The sequence below is a fragment of the Balaenoptera musculus genome, chromosome 14, assembly GCF_009873245.2.
Source record: "Balaenoptera musculus isolate JJ_BM4_2016_0621 chromosome 14, mBalMus1.pri.v3, whole genome shotgun sequence".
In the NCBI taxonomy this organism is placed as follows: Eukaryota; Metazoa; Chordata; class Mammalia; order Artiodactyla; family Balaenopteridae; genus Balaenoptera; species Balaenoptera musculus.
The window spans coordinates 12,273,926-12,286,650 of record NC_045798.1 but is presented as its reverse complement, the minus strand read 5'-3'; the positions used below and the strand labels follow the sequence as shown (position 1 = coordinate 12,286,650).

The 12,725-nt window shown below is 50.4% G+C and overlaps 1 protein-coding gene across 1 annotated transcript in view; it reads right to left on the bottom strand.

Annotated features, from left to right (window-relative positions):
* Positions 1 to 859: 859 nt before the first annotated feature.
* Positions 860 to 12,725, bottom strand: part of NOS1 (nitric oxide synthase 1) — an 88,901-nt gene continuing 77,035 nt past the window's right edge. Inside the window, 14 exon segments of the mRNA XM_036823398.1 lie at positions 860 to 934; positions 1,045 to 1,089; positions 1,091 to 1,188; positions 1,191 to 1,265; positions 1,268 to 1,321; positions 1,324 to 1,380; positions 1,383 to 1,464; positions 2,456 to 2,578; positions 4,279 to 4,473; positions 5,877 to 6,025; positions 7,330 to 7,451; positions 8,860 to 8,947; positions 9,803 to 10,013; positions 12,210 to 12,379. Coding sequence (XP_036679293.1) covers positions 860 to 934; positions 1,045 to 1,089; positions 1,091 to 1,188; positions 1,191 to 1,265; positions 1,268 to 1,321; positions 1,324 to 1,380; positions 1,383 to 1,464; positions 2,456 to 2,578; positions 4,279 to 4,473; positions 5,877 to 6,025; positions 7,330 to 7,451; positions 8,860 to 8,947; positions 9,803 to 10,013; positions 12,210 to 12,379 — 1,544 coding nt within the window.

Here is a 12,725-nt window from a genome sequence, read left to right as displayed (position 1 = left end):
CTGGGTGCTGCTCACCATTGATTTTTAGCACTTAAGTGTAGAAAGCGACCCTGCCACCCCATTTCCTCTGAGAAGATGAACTCTCTCAGGTCTGCCTGGGAGAAACTGTACCTGCCCTGATTCCTACCAAAGACTTTCCTGCCTGTTTTTGATCTGAGTTGAGGATAATTTATTTGTCAGAATTATCTTATCAGGTTAAAAATTGGGGGGAATCTCTTTTAGAAGACCAAAAGCATGAGGGCAGGTACTCCCCACCCTGGCTGGGGTCCTGTAGAGGAAGCCGTGAGATACCTCATGACGGAGTCCCTCTCCAACCTGATCTGCTTTCACCGGCTTCCATTACTTTATCCCCAGGGGGTGAAACAGCAAGCCTCATTTGGGGGAATAAAAAAATAACAGTGATATTCTTCTTTGATACCATTTTCAATCTCTACAACTTTAAAGTTTGACCCATTCATACTTTTTGGCTTCATAACATTACAATTAGTGGAAACTAAGGACCAGTGATATTGTCCAAAGTTAGCCGGTGGCAAAGACGGGAAGATTCTTATTTCCAGCTCATTCCCTTGGACAACATTACTTCTGGTCTTGTGGGTGGGAGTGCCAAATCAGGCGATCCTGATTTGACCCTGGGGTGCGTGGGGTTGGGGAGCAGGTTTGCCCAATCCATTAGATGGGTTAATTTCCCAGTAAGGGCTCCGCTAACTGGGGCCAGCATCTAAATGCATCTAATTCAGTGATTTCCCCTTTCATTGGAGATTTCCCCCCTGATCATCCCACCCCACCTCCATGCCCTGACCCTATATAACCAGGACAATTAGGACGCTTCCAAGTGTTTCAGGCATGCTAGCACAGACCCTTAATTATGGATGTGTGAGGCCCCACTATGGGCCGGGGCATATTTCTTGGCACTGAGGGTCTGCAGGCGACATGCCTGCATGGGCAAGAGGACGGAGGGAGACCCAGGCCCAACACACGCTCACACATGCACGACCAGAATGCCGTCATAAAAAAGGACAAGGGGGATTTGAACGACTGAGGGACCAGCTCAAAAAACTCTTCCGTCTGGTCCCTGCAGCCTCTCCAGGGCAAACCCCAGAAAACACCCTAATACGAACCACAGCCATGTTCCAGTGGTTTCACGCACCGGTGATTTGCCCTTGTCAGAAAGAGAGAGAGAGGGAAACAGTTTTGTAAGAGCCACTGCGGATTATGAAGGCATTGCACTGCAGCAGGAAAACTCAAGGAGAAAACCCAAGAGGGCCAGGAAACCACTGAGAGGTGAGAACCCAGGAGAGGAGGGCCAGGACACGGCGACAGGACAAGAGGCAGAGCGGGGGCCACGTGCGGGCCCGAAGGAAAGGTTCAGCAGTGTCCGTGCTTACAAAACCTGCAGCCATCCTGGCCGAGTGCAGTGGGGTGCCATCCACCTGGGCAAGACGGTCCAGTTAGGAGCTGAAAACCCTGTAGGAGGAGAAGTGGGGAGGGAGTTAGTGCCAGAGGAGCAAAGGCTGCTCTGTTTCCTTACACAGACCCAGAGAAAAGCACCTGAGCTCTGGGCTTTGTCTCTTTCACTTCCTCGTCAGCCCCAGTGCCTTGGACAGGACCTGGCACCTTGCTGGGGCTCATCTTGAGTGAATGAATGAATGAATGAACAGATGAATGAATGCTTGCTCACCCACACAACAAACCAGGACGAGATGTGATCTTCAAGGCAATAATGTCAGCCTGTTGGACACCAAAGTATGTTTTCGAGACCGCCGTGTTGTCATAAGGGGAAAAAAAATGGGGATGCTTAAGAAATGGAGTGTGTGTGCCCTAGGCTACTGAAAACGAAGCAGCTGAATTCCCACCTAATTTAAAGGGCACACGGTGGTGGTTTCGAGGTGCTCTGTGGCAGAGAATGGGGGGAGTGAGATTACAATCAAGGGTGACATGTCATGGCATTAATGTAAGGTTAAAATAGTGAGACTCAGTCCCAGTTTTGTGGTACCTCAGACCATTTCCAGCAATTTCTAGAAGACAAGTGGAATTGTCAAATTAATATCAACTGGAATTTGTGTCAGTGAGAATGCTAGCGGCGCTCTGTGGGTGAGGGAGGTGGTGTAAACGCTAGGAGCAGTGAAGAGGAATACAAATTTTGCAGTGGTGAGGGCCATCACTCAACTGGGGGCGCCCCAGTGGAAGTTAACATCCAAAGCTGGGGTCCCCACACTTGAGGGGAGCTCAGAATCCCCTCCAGGGGTCGTAAAATCACAAACCGCTCGGTGCCCTGACCCCAGAGCTTCAGATTCATCAGGGCTGGGGCAGCCTGGGAATTTGCATTTCTAACACGTTCCCAGGTAGTGCTTATGCTGCTGGTCTGGGGACCCCACTGCGGGAAAGCCATGGTCAATGAAATCAGACATCCCTGCCTGGCAGGGCTCTGCCCAGCCCGCCCAGGGATGGAGCCAACTTACTCATCAGTGTCCTTTTTGCTCTCCTCAATGAAGGCAATGGATTCAGATCTAAGGCGGTTGGTCACTTCATATGTGCGCAGGGTGACCCCGAAAATATCCTCATGGTACCGGTTGTCATCCTAGGGGACAGAAACAACCAGGAAACAGACCTCAAATGCCAGCCAAGGGCGTGGAGAAGGGCAGACACATTGATACCCTGGAATGGAATATTCCTAGAGAAGACGGTTCCTTAAGAAACGAGGTGTAGGGAATTCCCTGGCGGTCCAGTGGTTAGGACTCGGCGCTTTAACTCCCGTAGCCCTGGGTTCAATCCCTGGTTGGGGGACTAAGATTCTGCAAGCCCTGCGGCACAGCCAGAAAAAGAAAGAAAGAAAAAAGAAACGAGGTGTAACCCAGGGCCCCCAGAGACCCCTTTGGTCTCTAAGACTCTGTTTCAGCAAGACCCTCTGCCCTCTAGGGCACGGGGCCTCTAAGCCAGTTGGCAAAGAACACTTTTGCTCCCATCCAGAAACATGCTGCTGCTTTGTGGATTCTGAGGATAGAAGAGCTGAGGGGGTCCAGTGGAAACTTCTCCATTTCCCCCTTTCCTCCCTCCTCCTTGTTCCTGCAAGTTCAGATCTGGGCATGGCTGGGTTTAGTGTAAACATCACAGCCTGTAGAGACCAGCAGAGATGGGAGAAAAGACAAAGTGCCCGCTTAGCACTCAGGAAATATCACGGTTGCCAAAGTGGAGACTTCTCTGAACATAGGAGTTTTTCTGACGATGAGCATCTTAGCTCAGCCTTGCCCAGAAACAGACAAACAAAAAAGACAACTCAAGGAATGAATGATGATGAACTTGTGGCATCTGGGAGTTTCTGGAGCCATTGGAGCTCCTGAGGCAGGACTGAGGGATGGGCATTAAGAATATCCCAGAGGGCAGTGTCGCTGAGCATTAAATTCTGGCATCCTTGGTCCCAAAGGTTTTGAAGAAAGTTGCCCATCTGTAGAGTGGATTCATTTTACGTTGGGGTGGTTTTCAATCTTATTCTGCAGAGTTTTGCAGAATCTATGAAAGTGTCTCCCAAGACTCATACCAAAGAGACAGAGTGGTGAGGGCTCTGCAGCTCTCCTTGGAGCTCTGGCATGTCTACCAGAAAGCTGTTGTTGTCATTGTTTTTAACCTAGTAGGGTTTATTATCAGAATTGGAGCAAGGGCTTCTTCTGCAAAAATGTTTGATTACTGCTCATTTAGGGAAGAAGGGAGAAGAATGGGATCACCCCTGGAGCTTTGTGGAGGCCTGGGACTCAGTTTATCCTATTTGGGGCAGTTGGCCACATAGTTAGGACTTTGCTTACTGGGCTGCTACTAGCCTTTGTGTAAATTAGGAAAAGGCATCCCTCCTCCCAAGGTGCACTGCTTGGGAAGCCAAGCATGGGGTGGCTTTCATCCCCCACTTGCCCCCTTGGACACACCTTTTTGTGCAGTGCCCAACCTGCACAACTGCACAGAGCAGTGCTGCAGCTTGTTTCTGGGGACAGGAAAAGTTGGGTTAGGATGGTTTCCATCTAGCTACCCAGTGGTCCACCCACTTGTTATTTTCACACATCATAGCTCCCTACCATATTTAATACACGCACCTGCATGTCCCACCATCCTTCCTTCTCTCTCAACTATGGTTTGGGACCACCTGTATCCTCTGCCCCCAGTCATAAATGGGAAAATGGGGGCAGGGATGTCATCATGGGTCCCCTAGTCATTGAGACAGGAAGGATGAGGAAGAGGAGACAGGAAGCTGGATGCCAGAAAAGGAATCCCAGGAGCTGGCCCATCACTCACCCTCAGCCTGCTGATGAACACGCCGGCGTCCTCCACCGAGAGCTTCCCCTGCTGGGTCATGATGCGCTGGATGGCTTTGAGGACATCGGCCGCCATGGTGACGTCCCCGCAGACGTAAATGTGGCCCCCTTGCTCCTTCAGGGCTCGGTACACGGGTTCTGCCAGCTGCTCCTGTAGGATGTCCTGCACGTACTTCTGCAGGGAGCAGGAGGGCCAGTGAGAAGGAGCCGGGCTGCAGGACAATCCTGTGTAGCTCACTCCCTGGCCCCACCACCCCGGGAGCGGAGTCAGACACAGGGGCTTGTGGGCAGGTCTATATTTTGTGCAGTGATGCAGGGGACTGGCAAGAGTGAAGCAGGAGAGGAGGGAAAGCCGATCTGAGGGTGTGATGAGTTGCCCCCCACTCTGGAGCTCACCTCTGCTGAGAACCCTCTTTGGAATCATGCAGCACGCCCCCCAGAGCCATGCCCTGGAGGGGCAAAGAGGCGGGCATCGTCTACCCGCTCCTCTCTTCAATGGCCTGTGGTCACCCAGGGGGTGTTAACTCCCGTACACTTCTAGGTGCGGGGCTGATACTGCAGGCGTCCTATGCCGGGGTGCCAGAGAAGCCCCAGGACAGACAGCAAGAGATGGGGGCCGGGGAAGGGGCTGTCAGGTTACATCTGGGCAAAGCCAGCTGCTGCAGGAATTGCTGGAATAACAGGGGGGCTAAGAGAATGTCAGGTGGACACAAGGGGTGTACAATGCAGCCTCCAGGGAATTTGTCTGGTTTGTCCAGGAAACTTCCCCCAGGCGAGCCTGACATTCAGCTGGTACGTTCCGGCACGGCTGTACCTGCTACCGAAACATTGATGAACTTCCATGCCAGATGTCAAGTAGCTGCTGCCCAGATCCTCTGAGTGACCCCTCCCTGCTTTCCTGGCTCCTTTCCTGGGACACCCCTGGGGGTCCAGTTGAGAACCCCAAGATCCAGCGGGGGCATGCTCCAGTCCTGCGGCCTGTGTCCATTCTGACTTGGAGTGCCTCTTATGGGCTGTTTAATTTTTTTTTTTTTGGCCGCTCTGCATGGCTTGTGGGATCTTAGTTCCCCGACCAGGGATTGAACCTGGGCCCTTGGCAATGAGAGTGCAGAGTCCTAACCACTGGACCGCCATTCTTTTTATTGTGATAAAACACACATAACATAAAATATATGTGTGTTTTAAAGTGTATAATACAACGCAGTGGCACTCAGCACATTCACGGTGCTCTGCAACCATCCCCTCTACCTGGTTCCAGAACCCTTTCATCACCCCCAGAAGGAACCCTGTACCCTCCCCATTCCGCCTTCCCACAGCCCCTGGCAACCATGAATCCGCTTTCTGTCTCTATGGATTTGGCTGTTCTGGATATTTCATGTAAGTGGCATCATGGAACGTGGGCTGTTCAATATTTTAAGTCAAATGTTTATGCTCCGTGCTTCCTTAAGTTCAGAGCAATGTCACGGAGGAGAATTCAGAAAGGGTGAGGGGGTTTCTGGGAACGGGATTTGCATGTGTGGAGAGCATGTGTGTGTGCTGGGCTGGGGTGAGGGGGACCATGAACAGGCTGGGGGTTACCTTTGGTTTGTCTGGCTCCCGGGAGTAGGCTGTGTACAGTTCTCTGAAGACCCCCTTGCTCTTGGCCTGTAGGGTCTCCTCCCTGTAGATGTGGTCTATCTTGGACTGCCGGCACCCGAAGACCAAGACCATGGGGCAGGGACTCATTCCTGGGGACCGGGAAGATCTCCTGTTACCGACAGCTCTGATGCCTGATTTGGAGGGTGGCTGGTGGTGCCAGGGCTGCTCAGAACCTTAGCACGTGCTACAGGGGTAGAGGTGCACGGACCCTGGGGCAGGCGGTATATGTACTCGCATACACACACACGCACATGCACACACACTGAGGGAAGTGGGGGAAGTGTGTTCAGACTTCAGCAGGCCTCTCTTCTCTGGGTCTCAGTCTTTGCTCTGGGAAAGCCCCCACCACTGGGTACTGCTAAACCCCCAAACTCTGAAACTAGACTGCCTGGATTCAAATTCCAGCTCTGTGTGATGCTGAGGAACTTACATAACTTTCTATGTCTCCGTGTCTCCAAGTACCAAATGGAAATAATAATAGCGTCTAACCTCACAGGGTTATTGTAAGAAGTAAATGTAAAACATTAGACCTGTGCCTGGTACATAGTGAATACAGTTGTCCCTCGGTATCCTAGGGCATCAGTTCCAGGACCCGCCCTGGATACCAAAATCCACTGATGCTCGAGTCCTATATAGTTGGCCCCCTGTATCTGAGATTCCTCTGTATCCGAGGTTCCACATCCGCAGATTCTCAACCAGCCTCGGAGGGTGTAGTACTATACATATGTATTTAATGAAAACAACTTGCGTATAAGTGGACCATGCAGTTCAAACCCATGTTGTTCAAGGGTCAACTGTACTTTGTAAATGTTAGCTATTCCACTAGACTGACAGTTCCACTGGAGCAAGTTTTTTTTTAAGTTGTTTCTCTGTCTTGTTCATTGCTGCGCCTCTAGTGCCTACAATAGTGTTTGGCATTCATGAGATGCTCAGTAAATTCCTGTTAAATGCATGTCAGAAATGTGGTTTTTTTTCTCTCTCTCCTCCCAAAGCTGATCTGTTGTGTTTCTTACACAGCAAACCCTGCTCCTGAATTACGGTCTTTGGGACCATCCCATGAACACACATCCATTTGATAAGGCTTAATGCTTACCCCTTCTAGGGCTGCTTACATTTTAAGATGGGAGTCTTATCTTAACAGTCCAAGAAATGTCTTCTGGGGATGGAATTTCGGGCCTTGGAACAGGCTGTGTGGACGATTTGTTTGGACAGGTCCTTTGAATTACACCGTAAACTTCACCCATGGGTCTGGTCACTACTATGCTCCCCCTCCGTTCCCAGGTAGTGACACAAAGCAGAGAAGACATCACCATGCCTCTGGGATGCTGGGACACAGGTGGGCCTCCCCAGGTCCAGGGGGTAGAAACCATGTGCCTGCTAGACCATGACTCACCTTTGTGTTGGATATCAAATTGCCGTTGCTGCCAGAAGCTTCGGAAAGGGGCAATGCCTGTGCCCGGGCCAACCAGGATACAGGGCACTTGGGGGTTTCGGGGCAGGTGGAAGCTGGGTGCTCTGGACAAGGAAGAGAGAGTCAGAAGCCTTGCTGAGCTCAAATCTGATCAAGAACTGTTGGGTCTTAGGTAAACCAGATGGCCATCTTGGGTAGAAATACAATGGGGCTTAAAGCTCTTCAGCTGGGGTCAGGTGGCCCGTATCAGGGTGGGAGATCCCATTAATTTGGGTCCTCAGGGTCTGGCTATCACTCCATTTCCCAACTATCCCCATTGCTGAGCTAATCCACAAAGGGAGTGGGGTTGATTTAACCCAGGGTTTCCCTGCCTCAGCACTCCTGACAGTGGGGCCGCGTACCTCTTGGTGATGAGGGCTGTCCTGTGCATTGCAGGATGCTGAGTAGTACCCAGGCTTCTATCTATTAGATGCCAGGAGCACCCTCCAGCTGTGACAACCAAAAATATCCCCAGACATTGCCAAGGGCCCCTGGGGGGCAAAATCACCCCAGGTTGAGAACCACTGAATTAACCATCCATGAGATCTCCCCAAATCGGGGAGTTGCAAACTTCAACGTACAAAAGAATCATGTGGGGATGTTCAAAGAGGGTGTAGATTCCTGGGCAATGCAGTAAGTCTAGGCTCAGGACTCGGCATTTTTGAAGCACCCCACGGGATTCTGATGCTGATGGTATGTGGACCATATCATGACCATTCTACCCTTAACAGCTGAGAAAAATGGCTGGCCAAGCCCACCGTTTAGGTAGGGAAGTTATCAGTTGATAAAGCAGGTAACTACAGTGGGCCTAAGCTCAGACATATCCCTTATTTTTTTATTTTTATGTTTTTAAAGCTATATTATTTTATTTGATTGAGGTAGAAACACTTAACACATATTGACCGGGGGATTTTTACACAAACTAACACCTCTGGCCGTAATATGTCTCCAATCAAAAATGTGTTTAACGTGAAACCTATCCTCTTAACACACTTTAAAGAGCACAGTACAGTATTGTTAGCTATGGGCAGAAATAGCCTTTAAAACTGAGTTTGGAAAGGGAAGATGGTTGACGGGGAGGGGAATTAAATCTTCCTGGTCTCTAAGAAACTGGGAACACATGGGGTGGCCAGCAGACTGTGGATAGAAATTTCGCTAGTCTGCAAATTCCATGAAGGCTGAAACTGCATTTTGCCTGGTTGTCTACTGTAGCCCCATCTAGCACAGGACATGCACTTGATAAATATCTGATGCATTGACCTGAACTTGACTAGAGGACTTGCTTAGCTTCTGCTATGTTGCTCTGCCCCCATGATCCAGTTTCCTTAACAGCTTGGAGCGATGCTGAACGTTGACATCAATCCCATCTGACTCAGCCGTCTCTCTAGAACCCTTCAGGCTGGTCCACCCACCCCATCTCAGGACATGAGGATGCAGATCTGGGATGGTTGCTTCTTTTCATTTGCCACTCACCCTCTCACGAAACAGGGCACCACTTCGTCAGCCTGGATCCGGTTGAGCCAGGAGGAGCACACGCCGTGGTGAATTGGTCCTTCTCCATCTAACAGGATAACCGAGGTACTCTGGCTCGTTTATTGTCCCTCAAGCTCCCCCGTCCCCGGCTTCCCCCCATCCTCCAGTGCAGAAGGCTCACAGCCCCGATGCCAAGTTTCTGCCTTGGAGTTCCCTGTCTGGATCCCTTCCTCTGACGGGGAAAAGGAAATGGTAAAGCTGGGGTGGGCTCATGGCTGTGAAACTGGTGGTTAGGGGTGGCTTGTATTCCAATCGTGCCCACTGAAAGGGCCTTGATCGATCTGCTCTCGGTGGCCCGTCAGGACCCCGGTCTCAGAGCTCTCTCAGGGACCATGTGTTTTTTGTTTGTTTGTTTGTTTGTGTTTTTTTTGGCCATACTGCGCAGCTTGCAGGATCTTAGTTCCCCAATCAGGTATTGAACCCGGGCCCCAGCAGTGAGACCGCCGAGTCCTAACCACTGGACCGCCTGGGAATTCCCAGGCACCATGCATTTTAATTGCTATAACCAAGGAGGAAAACACAGGTGCAGAGGTCAGGTTATCCGGCTGACCTACAACCAGCTCCCCCCTCGGAGGGAAGGGGTGGTGGTGGCTTGTTCTAGCTGCTGCCTTGGGGGTATGCGGGGAAGACGGGAGTAAAAGGAGGTCTCAGGCTTTTGGAGAGGCCTCCAAATGCACATCTCATTTCCTTCCTATTCTGCACAGAGCTGGCTCTGTGAGCTGGGACGGTTTGCTGCTCTGCTTCTTTTCCCAGTTTCCTGGTCTTGGGGGGTGGGTCACCTCCCCAGGATTTGGGATGTGGCAGAAGTTTAGGCAGATGTGCAGAGGCCCCTGGAGGGGGGGGAAAACGCAGACCCGGGGGCTCTCCCAGCGCCTCTGCCCACCTCGGGTGCGGTAGGAGACAATGGCCACGGTGAGGTGCACCTCGTCGGGGTACATGTCGGGGGAGGAGCTGATGGAATAGTAGCGAGGTTGCAGCAGCGACAGCTGGGTCAGGAGCAGGGTGGAGGGCATCTGGATGGATGGGAACTCCTCCAGCACCTCCACGATGTTCGGGTTCCTGCCCCATTTCCATTCCTCGTACTCCTGCAAACCCTGCACCAAGGAGAGGGGCAGAAAAGAACTCGCAGCCAGACCCTGGAGCAAACTTCCAAGGAGCGCTTGAGGAGGTCCAGGGAAGAAGGCAAATTAACAAATAATAATAGTTAACTCTTGCCTAGGAATTATTCTGGGCCAGGTTTTCATTTTTGCAAGGACCTTATAAGTGATTGTCATCCCTATTTTATTGATGGGGAAACTGAGGGATATAGAGGTCCCATGGCTACGAGGTGGTGGCAGACTTCAGCCTGAAAACCAGATCTGGCTCACGACCTGCTCGTATGGCCCGTGAGCTAAGAGTTGTTTTTACATGGTTAAATGGTTGGGGGTAGGTGGGGGGAATCAAAAGAACAATACTATTTCATGACCCTAGACTATGACATGAAATTCAAATTTTGGTGTCCACAAGTAAAGTTTGCTTGGAACCCAGCCGCGCCCACTCATTCATGGATTGTCTATGCTGTTGTGCTACAATGGCAGAGTTGAATGGTTGCAACAGAGACACATAGAGCATGAGTCTAAAATATTTACTATTTGGCCTTTTACAGAAAAGTTTGCCGACCCCTGTTCTAGGCAGTCTGGCCCCAGAATCTGTGCTCCTAGTATTACACTCTCCTGCCATTTGCGAAGGTCAAGAGAAATGTACTGTGAAGGGAGTCATGACTTGCAGGCGTGTGATTTGTGGGTCTGCAAGGCTGGAGGTGTATCCTCGGAGCGTATGGGTCACATTCAAGATGGTAAAAGACAACCCCGAAGGAACAGGTTGGGGTGTGGAGGACCATGTTCAGGGGCATGTTGACAGCAAAGCCCAGGTGTTACTAGGGAACACAGGAACTCTCTGGGGCTCTGGAGTTATTTTTCCTACATCTTAGAAGCTGCCCTTAGGAGGCTCAGATTTTAAGGAGGGGTAAAGCATATTACCAGTGCATTGTATAACCAAGCTTTTCCCCATGTTCCTAAAGACCATCCTTGCTCTGCTGATAGGGTATGGCATTCTGGAGAACGTGCCTTCCAGACCCCCAGCCTCAGTGACTTCGAGCTGCTGGGGCTCAATTGGCCAAAAGCCCCAGCAGCTGCTCACTGAAACTGACATCCCCCTGAAAACTGACATGGATCTGATCCTATATGCTTCCATTCAAACTTTTTGCGCTCTCCTTCACTTGGGGTCAGGCTTGTTTTGAGGTTTGATGGTTCTCTCAGTCTTATCTGACTCTGTTCCCATTTTCTCTCACACAGGTGTTTCCCCTAATAAAAAAAATCCTCGCTCTTTTAATGGAGTTTGCGCTTTTTGGAAGAGGCGGATTAATACATACAGTTACATCAAATTTTACTTTAAATAATCCTGTGCAAAGAGTGCAAGCTCTGTTCCCTCTTCAGATTATCCCCCTTCCGTTACTTAAAATTTTAAATCAGAGTTATGGGTGTACAGAGTTTAAAAAGTTAAATAATTCTGCAAAACTTACGATTAAAGATAATGCTCTCCAACTCCCTAGAGGTAACCACGTACAGTTCTTTTAAGTGTTTTTTTCTGGTGCTTATTTTCATATTTCTAAGTAAGATGCACTCCCTGAATTAAAAACAGAACTTCTTGTGCCACCATTTGATTCCCTCTCCTGTACAGCAGACGAAAGTGAAACCATCATTTTCTGGTGGCTTGCTTACTGGGGAGGAGCCCCACTGGGAGAAATCTGAGTGGTCCTCCCAGCTAGGATTTTTTGCAGCAGCTTGGTTTCTAAGCAAGGGTGGTAGAAGCTGTGCTTTTTGGTTCACCTTACCATCAGAGGCCTCTTATATCTTGAAGTCATACCTATAGCTCTTCAGCACTGAAAAAGCTGATTTTTAAAACAGGGCACTGGGGGATTCTCTCAAGTTCTTTTTCTTCTAAGCATGGGCTCTGATGGAACTAATGGAGGCTCAAGGGTTCCAAAGGCAGGAGGAAAAAGAGTTAGAACAGCAATTTCGACCGTAGCCAGAGAACTCTGAGATTCAACGGGGTCGCTCTCTTGTTCTGTTAGACCTTAGTTAGAAGGAAGGGAGATGGTCAGGACTAGCCAAAATGGACTAGCCAGTATGGTGACCTGCAAACTAGACTATGGCAGCCCTCACTCAAGACTGCCATCTGCTGGACAACTGTTGCAATAACTATACAATTCTCCAACGAGGAGGTAAGGTTGTATGTGGCCAGGGACCCACCTTGCTGAGGACCAGCAGACGCTGCTTCTCTTTCTCACTGGTGGCCAGGGAGGCAAACTGCTGCAGCTGCAGTGGCGTTGGAGGCGTGTTGATATCCAGGTAGTACCTGAAGGCCTGGAAGATGGTGCAGGGTGGGAGGCGATGCTCATCGGTCCAGTTACTGATAACCCCTGTGGAGGCACAAAGGAGGTGAGAGACGGGTCGGGGAGGAGAGTCTGGGCTCCGAGGGCTTAGGTCCAAGTTAGGGAGGCCATACCTGCTTCTGGGACTGAGGATGGGGTCTGGAGAGCCAGACTGCCCCAGAGCCAAGTAACCCCTTGGCTGTCCACCTCCCATGTCCCTCATCTATACCCAGAGTCCTGAGGACCCTGTGATCACCTCCTGTATGCAAGGAGCTTGTCCAAAATCAATCGATATTATCAACTCATTTAATCCTCATCACAATCCTAGGTGGTGGGTGCTATTATTATCGCCATTTTGCAGTTGAGAAAAATGGAAGCACAGAGAGGTTAAGGA